This window comes from Leuresthes tenuis, unplaced genomic scaffold (genome assembly GCF_036924035.1).
Source record: "Leuresthes tenuis unplaced genomic scaffold, fLeuTen1.0.hap1 SCAF_23, whole genome shotgun sequence".
In the NCBI taxonomy this organism is placed as follows: Eukaryota; Metazoa; Chordata; class Actinopteri; order Atheriniformes; family Atherinopsidae; genus Leuresthes; species Leuresthes tenuis.
This window is the reverse complement of record NW_027325377.1, coordinates 17,772,569-17,798,811: the sequence shown is the minus strand read 5'-3', so window position 1 is coordinate 17,798,811 and position 26,243 is coordinate 17,772,569. Positions and strand designations below refer to the sequence as shown.

At 40.9% G+C, this 26,243-nt stretch overlaps 1 protein-coding gene across 3 annotated transcripts in view; it reads right to left on the bottom strand.

The window, feature by feature from the left end:
• anks1b (ankyrin repeat and sterile alpha motif domain containing 1B) overlaps positions 1-25,683 on the bottom strand; it is a 196,626-nt gene extending 170,943 nt beyond the window's left edge. For all 3 annotated transcript variants that reach the window (XM_072377500.1, XM_072377498.1, XM_072377499.1), the window contains exon 1: positions 25,035-25,683. In XM_072377500.1, the coding sequence (XP_072233601.1) occupies positions 25,035-25,165 (131 nt within the window). In that variant the 5' untranslated portion in view covers positions 25,166-25,683. The remainder of the gene's footprint in view (positions 1-25,034) is intronic.
• Between the last annotated feature and the right edge of the window lie 560 nt (positions 25,684-26,243).

Genomic DNA, 26,243 nt, shown 5'->3' with positions numbered 1-26,243 from the left:
CCGTTCTATAGCAAATCTCCTGTGTCAGCAGCAAAACATCCTTAGGCCAGCAACACACACACATTTCTCTCTCGTCCTATCCCTCTGACCCCTCAGTTTTACCCCCAGCGGTTGTCTGGGAGACGGAGCAGACAGTACAGCCTGTCTTTGCCAGGCTTAAAGCGGCCAGGAAGTTGCAGCTGATGCCAAAGACCTTTCAGTCAAAAGAATGAGACGCACACAAACAATTTGCATACACACGCACGCACTTGTGAAGGTACCAATACACATTTATCTGCATGCATCTCTCTCAGACACGCAGGCACTCAGATGTCCTGGAATATGTGACTCAGCGAGACCCACATGGGCTCAAAACAGTGAAGATGGATGGTATCGCTTAACAGTTTCACACACTGCAAAAAATTACTGTCCTGGGTCACACTTAGTGTTTTAATGTAGAGGTTGACATTATTTGTCAGATTTCTCAAGGGTATTCCAACACTCAGAATTATTGGTCACCGTGACCATTCTTGGTTCATTCTAGCGACTCAGCAATGACCTCGCTGAGCGATTACTGTAAGAAATGAAGGGACAGACACCACAGCCTTTGTTTGTCATAGTTATACTCAAGAAAGGGTTTTCTCCTCTGGAGAAGATTCATATCTGCACAATATCTGTTCAAGTGTGGACTAAAGTGGAGGACCATCCGAAAGACCCTCAAAACTCCTGAAAAACCCCATTCATAGAGCTAAAGTATGAACAATGCACTCAATCAAGCTTTTTTTGCAGTGTTTGAGAAACAGATTTCCAGCTCTGATTCAAGAGTTCCGTTTTAAAATATGTAGAAATACCCAAAATGCTTTTGTTGGAAAGTAAGAGGAAAAAGACTGAAGATAGTGGGTGACACACTGGTGTCTCTTGTTGCTCTCTTTCTTTTTTTCCTCTCATCCTCCCTTTGTCCCACTCACAAGGCGACATCCTGCATGCTGACTAACTCGCCGGCTCTGGCAGGCAAACATTAACTGATCCCACAATCATCAGACCAGGGACCACGTTTGATTTAACTGCAGCAGTGTATGTAATGCATGTATGTGGAGGGCCTTCGCTGATCTGCTGCTTTATCTATTTTTTTATTTTTTTTTATTTTTATTTATTTATTTTTTTTAATGGCGATAACCATTATCACAACCACACCGGAGTGTCAGGGCTATTGAGAACAGCCCGAGATGGTACCAGCAATAATCACGGTGGTGACAATTCAAACAATGTCCAAAATGCGTTTATGTTCATCGGAAGAGAAAAGTTATGGATTAGACACTGGCACAGCGAACTAATCTAGTTTCACAGCTGAAAGGATTTGCACACTGCCACAATGAGAGTGTTTTTTTGCATGTGCAGAGCCTGTTGCAGTTTGTGTACAATCTCTCATATTTCATCAATCATAGGTCTGCTATTAAATTTTCATTGTACGTTGTTTTTCTTTTGTGTGTAGAGATATCTTCCTAGTCATTATTGCAAAGCATAACCCGTCCGCAAAGGTTACATATTTTGATGATAAGTTTGTTGTAGAGGGAATTTTCTGCAACAGTTATGGTCCACATGCAATTAAATGTCCAATGTAATTTGACATTTCTACCTCTATATGATCTGTATATACCAACACTATATAAACCAAACAATGACATTGAAAAGCTATTTTGTGTTCATTCATTATGGCATTTTGATTTCCTGTAATTTTTTGTAAAACAATTTTAAAATGACTAATACTAATGTAGCATCTGCAACAACATGGAAGGTGGTGGGCGGAGCCTGACCAGGCCCATCAGAGCAGACCAATCAGACACTGACTTACAAAAGTTTTTTTTCTTTTTAAGATGTTTTTTGTTTTCCAAACTTCTTAATCATCGAATAATCTTCTCGATGATGATCTAGAATTTTTTTCATCCTCTTTTAGGGCAACAACCACGAGCATCGTAACTACGGTACACTGTTAACAAAATGCATTTAAGAACTGGAGGTTCTTAAAACAATGTTGCAACTAACATATATTTATACAGAGCCCCTTAGGGGACGCAGGGAAAAAAATGGTGTAAAAAAAAAAAAGGACCAACTTTTGCGAGATCTCACAAAACTTTCGAGATCTTTCTAGCAAAGTCCTATTTAGGATTAGAACATTAGAGCCTTTTTATATACAGTCAATCATAGACTCTACATACATACAATATATGCATACTGGTTAGAGCAGGGAAGTAATGAGTCTTATACCCTGTCACTGACTCGGGGTCTGCTTTGCAATATTGATTAATTCATTTTTAATGAATATGAATTAATTATTATACAATATTAGCCTATTACTATGCCCACCTCGTCTCTATTCATTCGACTTATGTCCTCTCTTGAATTCAAGAAGCTCTCCAAGTCATCCTCCATTGCTCCTCTTCTTTCGTCAACGAAACACCTAACAAAGTCTGGTCGAGAATACTTTGTTTGTCCTTTTTTTGTGTGTTTGCCCCCCCGAATACCAAAAAAAGATGATGCCAGCAGTTCACATATTGTCCTGCTTCACATAATAAAATCGAGACTTTGATGACCTCTGCAAGATAATCTCACATTAAAAATTTATATCAGCAAATAGGAACCACTGTGAGAGAGAGGGGGGGGGGGGGGGGGGGGGGGGGGGGGGGAATGAAAAGCTAACGAACAAAGCAGGACCAGCTCTATTATCGTTAGTGTAGAAAAAATTCATCACAATACTGCCTTCCTTTCTGACTGCTATATCTTTTTTAGAACATCTCTTTGTTTCACAGTCATTGCTCCTCCGTGAAGCCAGTTCTTTTGTGCAATTACTCAAATAACTAATTCATTCACAACCAGTTTTGTTTTATCTAGTGCCTGCCAGCTCAAGTCTTCCTCAAAGTAAAATATTCAGAGACTGAATGGGGAAATTACAGCTCTAATCAATTCTTTTGTCACACAAATTAATAGTAGAGTTGAGTTGCTTTCGTGCCAGCTGGCAGAGCAGTTATTTGTGCTCAGAATTACAGTAAGGCCTCAAAAAAGAAAAGAATTTAAAGAGGGTGGGAAGCCCCATGTGTCATCAACACACCTTTCTGTGCTAACATTTTTTTTCGCGTTGCCGAGCAAAGCAAGCCAAAGCACCCCAGAGTTTCCGAGATGATTCATCAGGAACAAGTAAGGCTGCCAAGGAGGACTCCTCCATTACCGATCGATAAAATCCTGACCAGAGCAATGACTCAACTCCCACGTGGTCATCACCACTGCAGGAGCGGAAGAAACCTTTTGGATTGTCGGAGAAGTGTGAAGCATTGTGGGCATTCTGTATAGCTGTGTCATAATGCTTCTTTTTTTGGGGTCTTAAATATTTGTCTTAAAAAAAAAATTAAACGGCTTTTGTCAGCACATGTTTAACATCAAATTCTGACCTTTTAAGTCAGGTATTTGTTTTGAATGCCAGCCTGAGTTAATATATACATATATAATGAAATAGCTGCAGACATTACACAGTCACAAAGTAAAGCATGTGTTGATATCTTACAACCTCAGGGACGACACACAGGCCAACAAATCAATACAAATGTTAAAAAAAAACATATCAAAAGTTCACCACCACACCAAACTTTGGGTTTTGCATGCTGAGCTGACAGTAACACCTTCTGGGCACACACACACACACACACAGGCAGACACAGTGAAATATGCCAACTCATTGCCTCGGGGTAGGAGAGCAGACCCTGTCAACAATTTCCTGTCTGCCATCATGACAACACAGTCTAACTAAATCAATACATTAGCTGCTCTTCAGATAGGGAACAGCCTCTAAGCAGCTATTATACTCTGTTAAAATGGAAGGGCATTCAAGGAGAAGTACATCGATCAGGTAGGTCAAATGGCTGCACGTGTGTTAATTGAAACTTTATCATACAACATAAATGAATGAATAAGAAATCAAGAAAGGAAAAACAGATTCTTTAAAAACGGGTTGTTTTTTTGTATCTATATATCTTGTCTTTATACTTTTTTTTGCCTTGTTGTATCAACTAAGAACACTGTTCAGTTTTTCTTTCCATTTTAAATGTGCTCTATAAATACATTTGACCTTGACAGATCTGAACACTCACCGGGTGTGAGGTCACACAACCACACCGTCCACTTTAGGACTTGACATTTGTCAGCAGAACCACTAACGGTTATGCCCCCCTAAGGAGCGTGGCGTCTGCTTAACGAACATTCAGCGTTTTAAGGCAGGTGGTCAGCAGTTGCCATGCATGAACCAGGCTGGTCTGTGAGACATGTGACCATCACTGCAGAGTTTGTGGTCAGGAGCAGGCAGGGCAACGCCTGCTGGCACCTGCTGGTGCCCGGTTCTGCCCCAGGCAGTGCCTTCCATGATAGCAACAGACGGTCAGACACTCCCTCGCCCAGCTAACACACCTCAGGAAGCAGAGCACAGAGATCTGGGCTCCCAATGAGAGGAGGTGGCACATGGCAGTTGGGATGTGTGTATTTGTGGAAGTACGTCTTCGGCATGTGCAGAAACATACCTTCATACCAATAAGAATGCAGGGAGAGATGGAGAGCAGCAGTGACAGATCATTTGTGAAAGGTCAGTTCATTTGTGAAAATGGTTTGGATGCCAGTCACTATTAGTATGTCTGTGATAGCAGCAAAACAGCAATCTGCAGTTAACACTTTAGTTTAGGAACGACAGAAACTTCACAGCAATGCTGTCAGCCTCTCTCTTTCTTTCAAGATCTTCTTTCCTCTATCAAGAACACCACATCTACACTCTTTGTTTCTTTACTTCATCTTTGAAACTCAGCTGCTTCTCAAGGACAAAATACATTCACTCTAAATGTCATTTCATCTTATGTTGAGCCTTGAATTCCTAGTGGGTCTGAGATAAACTCAGCTGCTTCCATTTCACTTTAACCCTTTCCCTACCGTGTTTTTTTTAAAGGACTTTAGAAAGAGGTGGCGATGGAGACAGAGAGCCGAGATGAACTACAGTATGTTGTGACTATACAACAAACCCTCTCCAAATAAGAGAGGCCATCAAGAGTTATATGATACAAACAGCATTCTTGTTGACAGCACATCAAGGACTACTGTAAAATGAATGTCAATGAAGCAGCTAATTTGCTTTCTTACAAGCAGCTCCTCTGGATGAGGTCTTAAAATGTTCAGGGTTCCAGCGCATGTAGGAAAACAAACCTCATTATTTACTTTTTTCATTGGTTTCATTGGTATTCAAATACAAATCCCAATAAGCACAATCAAATTGATACTTTTATACCAAAATGAATGCAAACATTATTATTATCATCATTATCATTAATGCATTAAATGAAGCCATTTTGGTAGAAATTGAGCCTTCCCTGAACCAGGTTTGCTGAATTATTTACATGCAGAGGATGAATAATAAATTGGATTTTCCAATTATATAAATAAATCCAATATAAATTCACAGCTTTCCATCACAGTAAATATTGACAGAGACTTGTCAGCTTCCCCTTGGCAAGTATCAAACTCTGAACATTACCTCCCATTCTTCTTCCTTATTTATTTTCTTATCTGTCAAATAAGTATATAAAAGAAGAGTATTCAGAGATAAAGAGGCAAGCTGTTTAACTTCCTAGTGTGTTAAACAACGCTGTAATTGGCAGGTGGGTATATGAAGAAGAAACTGAGCTGTTAAAACCGTTTGATCTGATTAGAGAGCTCCTCCTTCACACTGTCAACACTCCAGCATCATTAGCTGTAGCTGACAGCCGCTTTGTACCTCAAAACAAGAGATGTTGCCAAGATTTTTTTTTCCACAGCACTCATACTAAGCTAACTGACTTTCTAAAGTTTACATATGGCGATTTAATCTAAATAACACTCGTGATGTGTTAATTTGCTAATGTATTAGAAATGTGGCATAAATGAGTAAAATAATGCAAAGCCTCTAAGGATGCTATGGCACACAAATATGTGAACCGTCAAAAACAGGATATGTGTAAGACAGACACACAATCAGGGCAATCTTTTGTAAAAACACCATTATGCGTCATTTACTCTGAGAAAAACACCTCTTAAGAAGTTATAAAACAAACCCACTGTGCGATTTTTGGAAATTAATGCAAAACCTCATCAGACACAGTGAAAGTGGAGCCACTTAATTACCAGAAAGAGAGGAGGAAAGACCTGCTTTGTGAGGGGATAAAGGGATGAGGAAAGGGAACGCTTTACTCAGAGGACAAATCTCTAGATGCTGAAAAGAAAACGTCTAAACAGCGTGCATGTGTGTTTGTGTGTTCCTCTCTGGTTTTCCCATGGCTATTTACAACCCAGTCAGACACTGGGGACGGTCTGGAGTTCAGACAGAGCACACTAGATTAAAAACACAAAAAATAACAACCCGAACATGACCATGAGCAATGCACACTGGGAAAAAAACATCTCCTCCTCAGGCATCCAAGAGCGATACGAACACACAGTCTCATTCATGTAAAAATATCACTCCTCTCGCAGCCTTTCAGAAATAAAAAGCACACACCAGCGTATCAACAGGAGCAGTATGTTTTTTAAAGTAGTCTGCTATATGGAAGGAAATAACTCTCCTTTGAAGCATAACTGAGATTTAAATTAAGCTCTTGTCGAGTACCTTTTCACAGCCAAAACACTCAGGCTTCAGGTACCGCAAGTCTCCCCCCCCCCAAAAGAATTGTGTCCCAAATGCATAGTATTATCCCAGCCTAATCATAGTTTATTCACACAGGGAATGACAAAATGTAGGGGAAGAAAATGTGGAGAAATGTGGACAGCTGCAGCAACGAAATTTAAAGCAGGATATACACAGAAGCTCTTCGTCTCAACGTTTCTGACATTTGTGCTTCTAAGATGAAGTCTGGCTGACATCTGTCAACAGTTTCTGTCATTTTCAATCAGTACAAAATAGCTCTGGTGTGTTTAGCCCATTTTTTCTACAGAAAATGTGAAACCCACACTGCTTGAGAACGAGAGAGAGGGAGAGAAAATCTGAGCTAAATCTATGATTTAGCATGCTAAACATTCCAATATCCTGAAACGACAAATGGTTTCTAATCCAATCATATGCAAACAAGGAGGATTACTTCAAATCACCACAACATAGACCCAATGAGGTTTGTCAGGTGAATATGAATCTACATCCAGCAGCCACGTTAATTAACCTAGTTAGAACAAAGACTCCAATTATTCCAGCGTTTTTCATCCAGCTAGGATAAAGTCATGTAAATGACATTGTGCTGCTTTAACACAACATGTATGGAGTTTACAAGTGAGCTTAATTGCGGTTAGTAAGCATTTTTTCCTTACTTTTCAGCATAGCTAGACTAGTTGTTTCCCCTTTTTCACCTGGTATTTATGCTAAGCTAACCCACAACATGGAAGTTCCCAAGCTGGTATCAACCTTTGTATTCAACTGTTGAACAACCAGAATTTTAACCAGAGCACACTGCTAATAATCTCATAATATTGAGATAAAAGAAAATACCAGAAATGCTCCTTTTCTCTCAGCTAAACCTCTTGCTTCCATTACAGCAGCAGGTGACATGAGACTGAGTAAACAAACTTAAGCTCAAGCGAAATGTCACAAACAGACAGTGTCGTCAGTGGTACAGTTAAGACCACACTGGTACCTACCAGACTAGACTGACATTTGCAGGTACATTTACATGCTGTTTAACATGTTGTTTGTTTGTTTTATGCAAGAACTGAATGACTGTGCTGAAGTAAGGTCTCCAGCTGAGCTCCAACACCTACACTGAAATGGAATCACAATTAAAATAGAGACACTACTATAACATATGAAATATACTACGAATGTGTCCCTCATTTGTGATTGTTTTTCAAATGTAGGGACTCTGCAGAATGATCTATATGCCTGCATAAATGTGATTTAAAAATATCTTAATAACATCTGCTATTTTCAGTTACCCTCATGTTTGTTATGCAGTCATCATTACACAGAAGGATGAGAGACAAAGCTAGATGAAGACCTAAAGGACGGTATGATAACATTTACAAACTGATGAGAGGGCTGAAAGATCTTTCTCTGTGTCTCTGAGCTTCTTTGTGTGCTCAGACTCAAATATCACTGTCACTCACCTGAATGCATTTAACCAACACGGGCTGCTTTAGTTGATGTGTGTGAACGCTGCAGAGAGAAATTAAATCAAAAACTATTGAAAGCCCAAAAGAGGGCAGCGAGGTCAAGTGTTTGTTTGAGACACACGGGCTCTCTAAGAGTTTAAAAGCAGTCAACCGAGGGGACGGTTGGAGCCACAGAGAGAACAGTGACTCAGCTGCACAGATGGTATGATAGAGGAACGAGAAGAGACAAGCCAAAGAGAGGGAGAGAGGAAGAAAGAAGGGAAATTTGGAAAGGTAAGACTGATCAAGGCAGCCTTGAGGATTTTTAGTCCCTGTGCGTCTTTATACTCCACCTAAACTGCAAGTCATTACCGCAAGTTTGTTGTCAAAGAAAAATCAATCCAGAACATAAATGGAAATATCTCTGATAACACTAAGGAGCAGCTGTGAAAGATTAAATTCTTGTAAACAGCGGAGAAACTTTTCATTAAGATCCGTTCCACATGAGGGAAAGGCAAAACGAAGGCTCATTTAACAGCTGGTTTACTAAAAAGTTACCCAATTACATTCCTTATGATCATTTGCCAGTTTATTAGGCATAGATAAATTAAGCTGCTGTAGTCTTAATCAATATAACCACTCGTGGATAACTGGATACCCGAATGGAGGAGGGGTGATACCAGATACTGATACCAGACAGACTTTTATGTAACTTTCTTGTTGCCAAAACTGCATATTTAGTGTTAGCTTTATCAGTTAGCCAATAATGATAAAAATTCCACATCTGTCCTGGATAACAAATGTCTAATGCACAAAGGCAACATGACAATGCAGATTAGACAATGTAACTGCCTTCTGGTCACTGTAACACACACAGACAGAAAAAGGCGGGGGGGGGGGGGGTATTGACAACATGTCAGTCTCTGCGTCTGACACATTTCAACAGACCATCTGTGAAAGTAATTCAGCTGCACACACACCCGGAGTGAAAAACAAGATACTGCATCATAGAATCTATACGGTGGGGTTTTCCATCATGTCAATAAAAGCTCTCTTAAATGGAGTTTAAATGGAATGTAATTTAAATTTGCTACAAGGACAGTGAGACAGAAATAGACAGAGTGACAGAAACTGAATGAAAGCACTGCAGAAGAGGCCTGGTAGAAAATCCATAGCCTGCCTGTTATCTGCACGATAATTGGTTTCCCCCATATCCCCCCCCACCTCTCTTGCATTCTCCCTCTTCCTCCTCATCCCTCTTACCTCGCCTGCTTCCCCTTTCTCTCATCTCTTTTCTCACTCACAAGTACACACATTCCTACATACAGCGAGGCAAGTAAAGCGCACAGCAGGAACTCGCTGTAAATACATAGTTTTCCAGATTTTAAGCACTGCATTTAGCATTTTTACACCTGAGCGCCGAACAATGAGCTAATGACACCACAGAGAAGGCTAAGTGTCAACAAATGCCCCTCGCTGTGTAAAAGACACTGTGGCACACCGCATCGAAAAGTCATTGCACATATAATCAGACACACGCGTACATGATTAGCGTGAAGCGTGTAATCAGTGAATGGCCTGATTAGCGGGTTACACTGCAGTGCAAGACAAAGAGATTCATTTACCCATCCACTTCACAAAAAAAAAAAAAAAAAAAAAAAGAGAGAGAGAGAGAGAGAGAAAAATGAGGGGCTGTGGGGGTGGAGACACGAGGGAGAAGCTACAAAAACCATTTTGTGGAGATGCCAGAAAGACAGACCGGGAGCAGAGAGACACATACACGCTGCCAGATACAGACAAAGAGGCACAGGGAAAGAATGCAGCAACCATTAATACGGGAGTACAAGACAGGAGACAGGCACTGGGGAGGGGGGGCAGAAAATAAGAGGGAAAGACATCGACAAAGACAGGCAGGCTTACTGATAGCCCCTCACACACACACATAATCATGCCTACAAAGGGACTGTGTGCTGTTTAAAGTCTGCAGGGGGGCTCTGCTGTACTCACTGGTTACAGATTGATGAGCGCTTACTCAGCAGAGTCTCTGTGTCTCCCCGTTACTCGAAGAGCGAGTCAGAAACTATAAGCAATGAGGGGGCAACGCAGACGAGGGAAGTTCTCACGAGGGTTGGATTTACAGTCACGCCGCTTTTGAACTTTTAGGGAAAATACCTGGAGACAATAGATGCATTTCTGATGAGATTATTCTGAAACTTCTGTGCCCCATTTGCATCAGGAGGCAAAAACTAACCTGCTTTCAAACCTTTAATCCCTTTCACATACACTTGTCCTAAAACACCTATCCATGCTATACAGAAAGTAAAGTGAGTGCTGTAATATGGAGTTGATCCTTGATTTTGGTCTCACAGCCTACCTTACCCATCACTCTCCTTGGTCGTTTTAGCTTGTGGAGATGGCATGGAGGTGCCTATAGTCTCAAGTGAAGTGTCAATCAAAAGGTAAGAAGGCTGGCTATATTTTCAAATCACTGTATCAAGAGTGGTGATGTCCAAATATTTCTCAAAAAATAAAAAACTAATGAAATAAAGCAGCATTTTAACCTAACCCTGTGCAACCACTCACACACAGATTGAGAGACAATCACCAATTCAGCAAAAAGGATATCACTCATCGAGGACTCATGGCAGATTTAAAAAAAATGATAATAAAAATGAATGCAACAAGGCAACAGACGCAACCTGAATTCCGTACACCTCTTCTCCTTGTCAAAATCAGACCCCTATAATGCCCAAAATGAGGTTTCATAGAGCTGTCAGCAACTAATGGTACAGGGAACGTTACATGGGGTTGTCCTGCAAAACAAGATATTCAGAAGGAAGAACGGTCTTCAACAACTTGTTTTTTCAGTTAGTCTTACTCAGAGCATCGATAAAAGCCCCTAAATACATAACTTTGTTCAAAGCTATACATTTAGACTGAAAATAATCCCCTTGTGAGATAAAATGGCTCAAACAGGACAACACGGCCTGGAAAGAGAGGAGCACAGCAACTGTTGAGACTTTCATAGTGAGCTGAAGTGAAACAAGTACACAGAAAAAAAAACAAGCCTTTCACTTAACATCAGCACAAAGACAGCGCCTGCGTTGCTAGATGCTGATCCTAATTTCCAGCCTTACAAAGTTTGTCCTAACCCACAAGGGTTAGTTTCTGAGGTTTTTACAATGCAGGAAACTCTAAAAACAAAAATATATGGGTCTGTATCTATGGCTAATATCAAGAGGCAATAAAATATATGAACTTGCAAAGGAGAGTAAAAGGAAAGAGTTAAAGGTTGTGTGGAGGTTACATTTCTAATTTGCAGAACGGCCGTTCGGGGTTGCCAGGTGTGTGAATGTGCATCATATACAGCCTGAAGTCAAAGACACACAACACCCTGATAGCCACCTTCAGAACATTTCATCATTCCTCCTCTCGCCCCACCACACAAACATTCTTCTTCCCAAACTCGTTTCATGTCTATTTTTTTGTCTAGTCTTTTTTTGGGTGAAAATGGGAAAACACCCACCTCCTTAAAAACACAGTATCAATTCTAATTTGGTACCAATAGTCTGAGTACTTGGAGGGGAAAAAAATTATTATTTTAGCTATTTTCTCTTTACAAAAGTCCAAAGTAATGAAAAAGACTTATTTGGGTACTATCACCATCCCATCAGTCAAAAGGAGTCTCCCACTTATCATGCATGAACAATCAGGATAATTCATACTGGGATACTTTCTGAGCCTCGGTGCTTGTAAGCGATAAGCGAATTCTGAATTTGAGAGCGGTGGAAAGTAAAACGAGTGCTCGGCGAACAATATATTCTCAATTTTTCATTCGGGAGTTTGGGGGCAGCTGAATATTTGATGTCTTTTTTTAAGAGGACTCAGTTCTCAGTGTGCTGGAAAATGAAAAATGAGGTTATCGCAAGAGAGACTTATGGAAAGTGTCCAGTCATTGAGGCTCATTACCAAGAAGACAGAGTACACTGGTGCTAGATGTTCAAATATAGCAGAGAGCAGCTCTGCATGCTGCTTTCATAGTAAGTTGAAGTCATTGGGTTTTAAAAGTTGCTTCCCGTGTAAAAACTAATATAACCTTTTGAATTTGCAGGTCAGCCTCTTCAATAAACTGTTCAGAAGCATAATTCCACTAACCGGTAATGGAAAATTGGTGAAACTGTAGAAAATAAGTTTTGATGTAGGCTCTCCAAAGGGTCAATTTTACAAAAAAAAAATATATAAATAAATTAAATATCTGTTTTCTGTCTGCATTTATCTACAGCACAAAGGGCCGTTTGCCATTCTAAAAAGGCTCCAGAGTTGTTCAGGTGTTTTAATACAGCCTCAAGTATCCCAACAATTATTAGATGCATTGCGATAAATTCATTCCAGATATATGCGGTCCAGAAAGTTGAATCTAACTCACTTTAACAAGTCTCTGACATTTTATCTCATCACCTGCCAACCCTCAATGGGGAGTTAGCAGGTTCTAAATATCTAGCATCAGTAGTACCAAAATCTACATTTAATCTACAGTTGTACATACAAGGACATAAAATATAACCTCAGGTGAACAGATACATTGCATCTTTGTTTATTTAACAAAAACTAAGCCAAAATGAAGAACCTGTGTGTGAAGAACTGAGTACATGTTAACTTCCTTTAATAGGAAATAAAATAGTAAGTAGCCGCCTGGTGCTGCTCATCAACTGATCATGAAGAAGGGCGATGACCTCTATAAGAGCAGGTGTTTTAGCACTTTACTGGTCCGGAGAACTCAGGTGTGTGTCAACATAAGCCCCGACTTTAAGACCTTCGGGGAGACGAGCCCAATGAATCCCAGCAAATCCCAAAGAATTGAAGCCACATTGTTAAGAAGAGTGGGCGAAAACGCCTCCGCGACGTAAGATATTGCTCAGACATAAAGAAAACAATTACTGCAGATATTGCTGCTAAACGAGGTTCTATAAACTTCTGATGACTATGCCTGTTCTGTGTTTCAGTACAGCCCAATGGAACCTCTATCCTGTACAATTATTAAACAACCACCACTTTCAGTAACCTTGCTTCCAACTGTACAGATCTGAGTCTTTAAGCTAATTTGAAATCATGAACACATTGACTGACTGCCTTATGTTATAAACTGGGACATATTGTTGTGCAAACACAATCTGAGCAAATTAAGCTCAAAAGAGAACACTGTAAATATAAACACCTGTTTCCAGCCTACTAAATCATACATGTATGGAATATGTCAGCTATGTGTGGGCAGACATAGAGAGTATATGAGATTCTGAATACATTATGTCCATATGTCCTAATGATGCCTCATCTTTTCGCCTGCACATACCACAGATACACATTGCTTTTGCATGCATGTGTAAGCCTGACACAGAGATGGTGTGACAAAGAGAAAACAGCCAATCTATCGACATCAGTGAAGCCTGCTGGGAAATGTGTATCCTGTGAGAGACTGTCAGCTCAGGGTAATTCACTTCTTGGTAGCTCTGCACGCACTCCTTCACTGAGACCACTGACAAAAGCAAATCAGAAAATTAAAAAAGTCCACCGCAGCCCAGCAGGTATGACACACAGAATAATAACCCAAAATAATTCATACAGGTGAAGGCCACTGTTATCAACACATGTGCTGACAAACTACAAAGGACACCTGTGAGGAGCCATATGTCAGGACAGCACCTACACGCAGGCTGAATTTGTGTTTAATATTCACATGGAGTCGCTCCGTGGAAGGCAGAGGTGTTGTATCACACAATAATCGGAGGTGATTAGCTGCTTCAGTGTGTTTCAGAAAAAGAACCTGAGGAAGCACGGCATAATTGGGAAAACTCCAGATTTGCATAGACTAAAGATGAAAGAGTTTCTGAATCTTTTTCATCAATGGATGTGTTCAGAAGTCGTGCAACGGGATTAAATTCACACCCATTTTATAGTCTGACTCGGCTCTTTGTCTTGCTTGTCATTTCATATCAATATTTCATGCATCTTCATACGACTGGTGTGTATTCAGGATGCACATTCGACTCTCTTATGTTTCCATACTCATTTATCACAGTAGCTAACCTGCTGAGACAAGGTACAGCACCAGCTGCAAGGAATCAAAGGAAGATCAACTAGCTTTTATGTACCCTATGTGCCAGATGAACAAAAACACTTTAATATTCTACATAAATATGATTGCTGAATATCCAACTGTGGTGCAGCAACAGCCTCAACTGTAGCAAGAAGCCCTTGTGATATATATTTTCTATTTCTAACTTGGCTGCAAGGATTTGTTCCTGTCCAGGAATAAGAGCATTAGGGATGTCTGCCAATGATGTTGGGCGATAAGGCCTCGCTCGCAGTCAGAGTTCTTGTTCACCCCTAAGATGGTGGATGTGGATGTGGCTGTGGTCAGGGCTCTGCATACTGCAGACCAGTCAAGTTCTTTTACAACAAAATGCAAAGCATGCAATCACGTGCATTGGAGGCTCAGCGAGTCAGAGTAGAAAAAGGAAATCTTGTATCTTAAACTTAAGTGCACACACTGAAAAACACCCACACACTGTGACGAGGGTTGCAAATTAGACAATGCCTACAAAAGCAGCTGAGGAGGGCTAATCCAAAATATAATTGAATGCGACAGCATTAATATTTCCAGGAACTGAAGCTAAAAGGCTTAATACAAGATGGAACAATGTCCCACTTTGGAGCAAAAACTGGGTCACAAACAAAGTGTAATTTGCTCAATATTCCTATTCTTTAGATGCATAAAAATGTGAAAAAAAAAAAAAAAATCAATTAAAAAAAGCATGTGCATTTGTTCCTGAATTTTACTCTAAATATTTGTACTTTTCTGTGTCTGCAAACATTTGCAAACTCAAATCAACATTACTGTAAATAGTTAAGTCAATAGAGTATCAACATAATCTCAAAGTGGCATTACGTGACAAACTCAACTAAACTACACTAAACATTCCGAGATTTGAAGCAAGATTCATGGAATAGTTTTTAAATCGTCCTGAGAATGCTTTTACTAAGCCGCAGGCCTTAATTAACCTGTCAGGGCTATGCCATTCTGTCCGGTTACATCCACAGTTACATAACCACAGCTTTGGCTACAGCTCAACCTGGCCAAGTCCCTGTCCAAGAATATGAGATCATACGGAGGGAAATCCAGTTATTAACCAAATACGTCCAACACTGAGACGCTGTAGACTACGTGAGAAATCATTCAAGCCGTTTTGCTGCTTTTAACTTGCATATACGAGCAGGAGGGAGTCAAACCCCAACCACATTACCTGGGTGCATTGTTCTGGCTTTGGGAGCTTCAGTTTCAAGAGGTTCAGTCAGACCAACACGTTTACATACTGTACGCTTTAAAAGTCTGGTTTTTTCTAGTGTCATGTAAAAGTGTGCATTGTTGGGTACATCTAGTTGATACAAATTGTAAAGGTGTACAACAATTTTTTAAATAATTGATGCCCCCAAAGCAGGAGAAAGCTAAAACAAGACCATTACAAGACGAGCTTTCAGGTTATTTCAGTTTGTGATGAAATTAAGGAACAGTGAAGGAGTGGTTGAAACATTTCTAAGAGCTGTTAGTATGATTGCTAACTAGAAAAAGTAAAGCCCCAGTTTGGTTAGAAAAGACCTTCGCTTCCACTGTTCTTTTGTGCAGCAACACCTGCACAAATAGGGCCATCGTAAAGAGTTCAAGAGTGTCTGAAGAAGACAGGGTGCATCATTTCCTCTCCTGCTATCAAGCACATGGGTGGAGCAATCGTGCTTTAGACTTGTGCCGCAGCCAGTGGTCCACAGAGCCTTTCACTTGTTGAAGGAAGACTGGGTTCAACTCCTGAAGGACAAAAAACAATGTCAGATTAAAAAGGATGGTTTCTATAACAGCATAATGATCGTAAACATGCCTCAAAAACCACAATGGTGTACCTCAAGAGGCACATGCTGAAGGCTTTGCCATGGCCCTCACAGTCCCCTGACCATGACGGAAAATCCATGGACAGACCACAAGAGCAGTCCATGCAACACAGACCCAAGAATTTCAAAGAATTGAAAGCATTTTGTAGTCGGAATGGAGGGAAATGTGCAAAAAAAAGAACTGGCTGTAAAAAGTGTTAACAAGCTATGCTCGCCTAAATTTGTATATGCCAGTGCATTTGGACAGGAGAAGACAGTTATATTAAGTAAAGCAGGTCCGAAATAAACCTAGAAGCAGCACAGCCAGATTTAATTGAAGTTTGAAAAGACATATGGGTTTGGTTCCCACAAAAATAGTTTAGTGGTTGAGTTTTATGGTCTAAACGACAGGAGGAAATTTCTTTTGAAAAATGGAAACAGGACCTTTTGGCATAAGAACTCAGAGATGCTGCATATAAGCACGAAACACTGTCTTAATTTATACTCCGTTTCATTTATAAAAAAAATTTGAAACAATAATTGGACATCAAAAATAATCCAGTCTTACAAAACACACACTTAAATGCATAACTTCCCTCCAGCAAAGGCTTTGCCCTGACCACATAATGACAAGCATTTCAAGCCCTCTTCATCTTATCTACTTCAAAAGCAGCGCTTCATTAAATCCTGCCATCCATCAGAGTGGGGAGCCCAGTGGAATGTGTGTGCGACTCTACAACACTTGCAATGTAATGTGGGGTTGCAGACTTGTAGATTAGTGTGACGGACTGGACGTCACACCTCTGCCCTCCCTCCACTGGCTCCATGTCTTCTCCCCTTAGAATCAACACGCTTGGTTCTTCGGACAAAAACAACACAGGAAATGTGAAAGTCATGACAAAATTCAATTTCGGGGGAAAAATCTCTCCTGGTAACAGATTTGTGCACATTTCCAACACGGACGAAGAGGACGTATCAAGTTCTAATGTTCAAAAAGAATCCACTTCTTAAACCACTTTGTCCACCTCTTGAATTGCAGATGTAAGGGAATCTATTGTATGCATTCAACTAATCTCACTTGTTTACAATAAATTCTGTTGAAAGCTACTTCAAGCAGCCAAAAATTAGGATAAGCAGCTTATATTTAGATAGTCTTTGTGCCAAATTTACACCAGATTCTAAATTAATAAGTACAAAATCTCCAACGGTTGACTCTGACTCAAACTGGGCTGGAGTCCTGCTAACCACAGATAAATCTCAGATGGGATCAGTCCAAGCCTCGCTGCCAAATCTGGCAAAACGTTTTAAATTAAAAACTAGAAGCGTTGGTGAAATGAGTCCATCATAGCTGCCTTAATCCATTTTCTTTGCATAACAGCAGTACAAGAATGGCAATCTTTGGGTATTTGCCTTTATTGTACATTTGGTCCACTGACATCAGCCTGAACGAGTATGTGAAAAAGGTATTTCTGCGTTGATTTCACTGAATTCCCCATTTGCCTCTGTCAGAAGACACCAATGTTGCATCAAGAGGCATGATGGGTAAAAGATGCTCCCTCTTGGTGATAACAAATGTAGTACGGTGTCTGACGAGTAGACAGGGAGACGATGAGGGGCACAGAGAGGGGGGCGGTTTTTGATAACATGGGTGGGGAGAAAAGATAAAATGCGACAGTAGGGAGGCTGCGTCATCTGTCTCTGGAGTGGAGTGAAGGGAGGGGAGAGATTGTAGAGTGAACTGAGTGATGGAGAGGAAGCCAAAGAGGTATTGACAGAAAATCCATGGCACCAGATGGGGAAAGGAAGATCAAGAGGGAAAGAAAAATGATCTGAGACAAAGACATAAACCAAAGATTTAAAGTCAGAGAAGAACAAAGAGACACAAAAGCTTATAGTGCAAGAGAAAAATTGATTGTGTGTGTGCGTGTTGGCGAGTTGGAGCAGGATTAGCAGAGTTTGGCCCGGACCCTAATGGAGAAGTAAGAAGACGCTGAATTCGATTACACACACACACACAGTTTCACACCTCCATCCCCTCTCGATCACTCTGGCTCCAGACAACCTCAATGGCCGGACGCCACCGTTAAACCCAAAGTTCAGCACAAATTATGAGCTGGATTTCTTTAAATGAGTCACATTGAACACTGCATTTACAAAAATGTACTTCTGATTTTACCCCCCACCCCCCTTTTCCTCTCATTGGACAGAGTTAAAAAAGGCCAGTGAAGTAAGATCTAAAGAGCTGGTTGAACTCCAAAGACACTGGAGACTGAAAACTGCAGTATTCGCAGTATCAGAAGCTCTTCTGTAGTGAAAACTATCAGAGCTCAGTTAAAAACAAGCTTGTTTAGTTTAATGTTCTTGGAGTTAAATGTGCAAGGGTATAAAATGCAACTAAAACCCTTTTTTTTTTTTTAAACACATCATTAGACATAACGCTTATCAAGTAACAAAGTAATCATAGTCAACTCTGGACAAGATTAACATCAGGCTTCTTATTTGCATCATGAAGTTTGAAGTGGCATTTGTGAGTGAATTAACATTTAAAAAACATCACAGAGCGTACATATGCAATATTATGATGGGCTCAAGCTGTGGACAGGAACTGCAACTGCCTTTCATAAGCAGATGAACAAAACATGACTCACCAGGAGATTCTTGTGTAACACTGTACTTTTGATAATAAGAAAGAGGCTCGTCTTAATGAAAGCTGGAACTGCTTGAAAAAGATCAGTCAGGATTAAGTCCGGTGAAAAATGTGAAGTGTGTGACCCCCTGGCGTAAATCACCTTGCATTATGTAAACCCGCTATGACATCACAACTGCTGATCACAAGCCTTGTGGTGTGAACAGCAATGATCCAACCACACTGAAAACCTTGTAGTCTGACCTTGGATTTAGGCCTGCATCTTGCCCTTTTTCCACTGCAGTTCCTCCACATTCTTTGAATCGTTTAATGATTATGCACTATAGAGGGAAAAATACGCAAATCCCTTCTGATCTCTTTTTCTTTTATATTATCACATAATATATTCATTTACTATTTTTATTTATATTTCACATAAACTTTTATTAATTTAAATGATTTGTCTCAAGTGTAGGAATGGATGAATATTAACAAAACAAATAGGACAAAACTGAGCGTTTTGGTTTCATATTCTCTCCGATTAAAGAAATGAAGAAACCACTTCTAGTTTGCCCCAGTTTCTGATTTGGGGGCTGTATTACGGGGCTACAAATTCTTTTATTCAATTAAAAAGAAAGATTTCCATTTAGATTTTTTGGTGCAAATAACATGTCTAATTAACAAAGTGCAACACCCAACATGGTAATATGTATATACCACTTACCAACTGTTATATGAAAAAAAGATTGAACCGATGTACATCTAATTACTATTATCAGCACTAGAATAGTCATTAATGGGTATCTTTTGTGGCGTCATAAAATCTATGATGTGAATAATGCATCACAATGAGCAGATGACTCAGCAGGCACAATAACCAGTGACACACAGACATTGCCAGGTCTTCTGTGTCCCCCTTGATCCAGATCTTGGTTCTTGATAGGAACCACATTCCCCAGAGCTAGCCTTTGACCCACATTCGGTCTCTAGCACCACGTGTGGCTTTCAGAACCCCCCCCTGTCAAATCAGCTCTTATCCTTCCTGCTGCCCATCACACACTAGCAGCAGATAGTAGCAGTGGTTATGCAAGGACAGTCATTATGTATTATGTCACACACACACGCAGCTTGCCAGACTTTGGTAACCTTATTTGAGGTTAACTAAAACAGAGTTGAAATGCTGTAGCAAGACACAGCTCGAGAAAAACAAACAGAATCGCAGGCTTCTTTACTACTCCTCATCCACACTGGACGACATGGAAAACAGTCCACCACTACACACACACAAACGCAGCCCCCTGCTGTGAGCTGCAAAGACAAACTCCAGCACAAGCAGGGGAAGAAATTAGAAAAAAGAAATACAAAAGGAGACCGCCTGTAGGGATGCCAATTAAAACAGAGCCTATTCAGGAGTGTGTGTCCTCAGGGACTCACTTCTCACCACTTAAGGGTTGTTTGTCTGCAAAAGGAGGAGGAAGGTTAATACACCTGGGCACACATACAAGAAATAACAAGATGGGCTTTCCCTTGAACGCTACTGAGCGAGAGCAAGGAAGGAATCAGCCTCCGTCTGCTGAATCATGAGTCAGTCTCTTTGTGTATTGTCATCACTCCATCGCAGTCAGGATGCCATGCACAGCACATTCATTTATCCTTATCAATACCATAAGATAAAGTATGACGAGAACTGATGATTACCGTCATAACATATCCATCACTGTTTAGATCAGTTTCAGTGTAAAGCTGTTAAAAAGGGAAAATGCATATTCAGATCCAATTTATTCAGTCAGTTGAAGATGGAAACATATTCTAAACATATTCGTCCATTTAAAAAGAAAAAATGTCAATCTGTTTTAATAATCCAGACACAATGTGTGGTCAGAGCCTCAAATCTAAAAAAAATAAGACTAGTTCAGGAATCCAACAGCACAACAATCGTTAATAGAAGTTTAACCAAACCATTACTGCAGAGCACAGTACATTCTACAGCAGTGCTAATGCACTCAACAACGAAATAACAGATATAATGTTGCCCGGTTGACTTTCCTTCATCCATCCCAGCTTGTAAGGGTTTTATCTGCATTATTGTTTTGGGAATAAGTTCTACAGCTGAGGTGTGATAAAGTAAGAAATGTGTAAACACTGACAAAACACAACAAAAGCAGATTTTTCTAGAACTAGAGATGTACCGTTCTGATCCATGGGATTGGTGTCAGCGCCAGTACTGACCTGAATAAGCAGATCAGCTGTCAACCAGGCATGACCAATCCATAAATCTATTTTTTTCCCCCCCGTTAAAGTCAACACAATAGTCAGCATTTCTGCTGCAGGTCACATTCATTCAGTTACAGCCTTAAAAATCCATAGCTTTGTGTACAAAAAACAAAAGAGTTCTACACAAATGCACTTTAATCCCAGAAAAGGTTACAGCACTGGCATGATCAGCAGTCTGTGTCAGCAGTTACATCCCACTGCAAATGGAAAGCAGAAATCTCACGTCTTCGTTTACAACTATCAAAAGGGCCTTAATAAATACATAAACTAAATATTCCAGCACATCCAACCAGCAGATGCATGTTTAAGGATGTATTCTTTATTCCCAACACAGTCACTGCATGCACCGTACAGGTCATCTAAAAGAATATGACCCATTAAACAGCAATGAGATCACCCAGTATTGATTTTCCACTGTGTACGTTCATGTGCAACGCCCCACCCCACAAAACTGTAGAAGAAGATAGTCTCCTCTACATCCCGTACGTAATGCATGTGTTTTAACACAGCTTTTTTTTTGCCGACAGTCATGTCCCGCTAGTGTGATACTTCCAGTAAAAAGACTAGCCTCATAGCTTAGGAATGCTATGAATGGCTCAGAGGCCTTAAGATGGGAAACTATGCATTTTATCCTCAGAGATTGTTCACATAACATTAGCCTGTGCACACTCCTCTGCTGTGACCTCACCGCTGACCCACTCGTCTGCTAAAGTACAAATAGCTCCCCATAAAGAGGTGTGTCACACTACTGGTCCCACACACATTACTGCCCACATGCACAGATGTGTGTATGTGAAGCCCACCCAGTGTTTAGCAGGAAGAACCTCATGCACCAGTGTCTTGACCCAATAAAAGCTAAGTGCATGTCACACAGTGGACGTATTTCATCGACAAATAAACCTGTAGACATGCCGGTATTTCCACTCATGACACATCTGAGTGAAGTAAAACACGGTTTGTGCTTAAAATGTTATTAGTTTCACAGGATCAAGCGCAATTTTGAGTATTTTTCTAATCTCATTTGCACTCATTTAAATGACTTTCCACTGTACTGCGAGGTTTTATAAATAATGCATTCCTTCAATAAATCTAGTTTCTAGCACAAATTTGTAAACATAAGCACAATGATGAGAGACGACGCATGTATGGTGATAAGTTTGGTCCTTTTTTTCTGTCCCTTGTATCAGCTCAACTTAATAGTTTCAAAGATAAGCAACGTACGGCAAAATAACTTTAATATTAAAAATGTACTAAGTTTATATCACAAAAATGCCAAATTAAGTTCTCATACCAGTCTAATGTATATGGACTCTAAAGCTTCTCAGTTTTCACATTGGTTTTGATGTACGCTAACACATGAGGTAACAACGGAACCATCACCATGACAACTGGAAAAACATAATTGTGGCGTCAAGGCCAAAACGTGCGAGATTGCCACAAAATTACCAAGGTCTGCGAAATAAATTAAACCGCTGTGTCTGAGGTTTCTCATGTGCACTTATTTTCAAAAGGAACATTATGAAAGTAAATTACACTAACTCAGACAAAAAGTCTCCTTTAAAAAGGGAGAGACGTGATGCACGAATCCTGAGAAGAAATCTATGGGAGAATTCCATAACAGGACGGAAGATGTAAAACCCTTTCGTTAACGCTGGTGACATTATGGACAGCTTCAGCTGTGAGGTAATCAGACAGACTTCAGTCTTTTCCTCTGAATAAACACTGAAGACAAGGAGATCAGGCAGGGGAGCATTTGGCAATGGCCACCTTATGATTACGCCTTGGATCAGAGCTGCAAATGAGGCATATTTCACAAAACCCTACAGATGTATAGTACAAGTATAATGTCAGGGAAAAGATAGCTTTTTGAACCTTAGTTTGAAGCACAGTCTCCACATATTTCATTTCAGATATGACAAGGGCTTCTAAATATGGGTTTTATGTGGAATGGTAATGATTGATATTGCCAACATTGTTATCTCCCCATTCATTTAGCCAGGAGTCAAAATAGCTGCCCTGAGGCATTTCGTCAAGGTGCCAAAGATACAGTTCCTTTTATGGCCACTTCAGGCTGGCTTTAAAACTGAGTCCCTCCTCACAGGACCCTGTGATGAGATATCCAACCTTGCCAAAAAATATATATTTTTATCAAAACCTGGTAGGAAAAAAATATATACTTTGTGCCATCCTGATAACAGTCCAGGGATTAGGTCCTTGTGTTCTCTGTGATCAGTCCAGTCAGTAGGGTTCATCCTCTGGGGATATTGAATGTTTTTACTAATTCAATGGTAAACCATTGAATTACATTTGCCATGTAGCATGTAGTGTGGATAGTCAGACATCTGCAAGTCAGCAGCAGCTTTAATCAGGCATTTCCAACAACCAGCTCTTACATTCAACGATGTGACCTCAGAAAGGACATTAATGTGCAGAAACAGAGGAACAGATGCATAAGAGCTCTGCTAAATTAAAAAGTCCATCACATCCGGATCCCATCCATCACGAGCCACACACACAAAATAATAAGCCAGCTTTTTTTTTTAAACATTCATAAAGACAGGCAGCCGTCAGTTTCCCGTTAGATGTGCTATTCAAAACAACAAAAGCTTCAGAGCGCAACTGCAGGAAATAGACAACAAACACTCAGCAATGCTGTTTCACAACTCCAGACTGTAGCAGGGAGGCAGGATTGCTCAGAATGCTGCAGTCTCCATTTGGTTTGGATATCACGAAGTGAGGCTTCTAATCAGACATGACTTTTTAATACATCCTCCAGCTAACTCCCCATTAATTATATACCATCTAAATTAAGTTGAAACTAGTTTAGTTCTTGGCCAGCAGGAGTCCTAAGAACCTCAGCAGAGTGGTTAGCATTCTCCCTGCGAGTGCGACTTCAGCCCAGTTTTGAGACACTCGGGTCGAAAGCCCGAGGCAGTACTCCTCCCAGACGCCCCTGCCTTTGATCTACTAATCACCTGGCTCAGCATCAGCCTGAGCAAAGAGAGGGAGGCTGCAGGGGCAGGAGGATGACCATCATACCCTCAGCGGCTGTTCTCGCAACCACATTAAAGCCTTGATGTGGGTCCTTTTAAGCTGATGGTTTGTAAATTCAAATCCTAATCATTATTGTTCTTTTTGGAAGTGGAATATTCATTTTATCGCATTCTATGTTGATATCTTCCAAATGGTTTATGGGTCAGAGAATAAAGGTTGGAAACCTAGCCAAGCAGCATTCCCTCATTTTGCTTACAATCAATCTCATCAAGTTGCAAGTGTTTTACATCATCAAGAATCAGGGAGTTTGAGCTCAATCACCTTCTCAGGGAATCCAGCGTTAGTTTATTTTAACATTTGTATTCCAACTTAGAGGCACATGAATTCAGGTTGTTTCACAGCTTGATCATCCAACCTATCAGGCCTTCCAGGCGTCATGTGAAACACCAGAATCGATGTAGCAATATGAATGCACAAATACCAGCAGAGTGATGAAACGGCTCCTCATTCAGGTGAATGACTGGACTGAAAGTTACAAATGCTTCCATCATCTGAGCGTCAGTGTCTGTCACTGACACTATGAAAGCTGCTACAGCCGTGAAGCTCGAGGTACCGTCTGTCCTTTTGTGCTCAATGTGCAGTAACTTACACTAATGTGCAAGCTATTCCTGGTACCAGGAGAGGACCATCTTCTCCAGCAATTTAAACAAATTATGTCTGGTATACTGCATGTTCCTTATTTTAGATTAGCTTCGCAGCCTGCAGCATGTCTACTTGCATCTCTGTGTACTCTGCTTCCAGACTCTCTTCACTTTGCATAATTGACTTCCTCTGGATTCCTCTCCTGTACCATGCAGAATGCTGCAGCCTAACAAAAAAAAAAAAGAAAGAAAAAGCTCCTGAAACAACTCACAATCTTAGAGACGCCTCTCAAAGAAGGCTGTGATGAGTATGCTTTAGCTCATTTCTTAAGCACCGACTTCAGATTAAGATGGACTTTGCCTAATTTTGCAATATGGGAACTCCCTTCAGGAATCCCCTCCAGCATCCCTGGGGCTCCCCAGACACAACAGCAGTCGCGACAAGCAGATTGAAGAGGGGTGCTTACCTTAGAAGGTTGGGAAGAGGGATGGAGCCGGAACCTGAACCCAGTATTCCCTTCTTCCCACTCAACAATTTCTCCACCAAGGCGACATTCCCAGTACGGGCGGCTTCCAGCAGCTCCTGTTCCTTTCCCATCCCGGACACAAGTTTGTAACGACAGGGGGATGAAAATCCAACAAATCTTCCATAAAACCCTCTACCCCTCCAACCCCTTTCCTCACTGTCTGATGTGGGAAAGCATCTAAACTGATTGCCCTCACTGTCTGCTGCTGCACGGTGAAATAGGTGCTATTGATGCTGCAGAGCAGTGCTGACGTGCACGGCTCCCCCGGTGTCTTACAACCTCAGTTCATTCACATGCACAGCTCCCAATTCTGCTTTTGTGTTAGTCCGCTCACGCGCACTGTTCCCCGGTGTAACCTCAGCGTAAACCGGGGAGGGAAACCGGAGCTCCCAAACGGATCCCTTTACGCAAGTGTGCAGAGAAAAGTAAACCTGGTTCAAAAAGAAAAAACTCAAACTCCCTCTCAGTCCGAAAGGAGGCTCCTGTCTCGCCTGAAGCTCTTGCTGGTAACAGACGGAAGATGAAACTCCGTCTGCCTCCACAAGAAGCTCTCCGACTCCGCTTGCCACCTCTCTCCCGCGAACCTACCGCACTGGCCGGCGCTTATCAGGGACGCCAGAGACTCCAGTGTCAACTCCACCAGAACTAAAGCAGAACGTTCCGATTACACCTTCCAAAATAAAATATCTAAGCCTTTTGCGATGCTTATTGTGTTTATCATTGTCCTGCCTGGATCGATTTTTATGTAATGACATACCTTGTTTTTAGCCATCCTGTTACGCATGGAGTCGAGACGGGTTGGCCACCAATCTGAGTCTCACAGGCCCGTGCAGGAGGAATGACGTCCCGGACTGTGCCGCTCCAAAAACAGGCGTTGACACAATCAGGTCAGTGTCTTACCTGAATTAATCGCCTTCCCTTAACGGTCGGGTAGTACACATGTGGCTAAATGTGCCAATTTAAAAGCCAAACTGACCTGCGCGTCAATACTAAATCTAGCAAGCATTTCTTTCTTTCATTGGTTTCTAAATGAGCACAGGTGGATGAACACGTGACAATAATTGGACGTAATTCATCTGGTTTCTAAGCAGCAAATTAGTTTCCTTACTACTCAAATGACAAAACCAGATTGTCATCATTGAACTACAA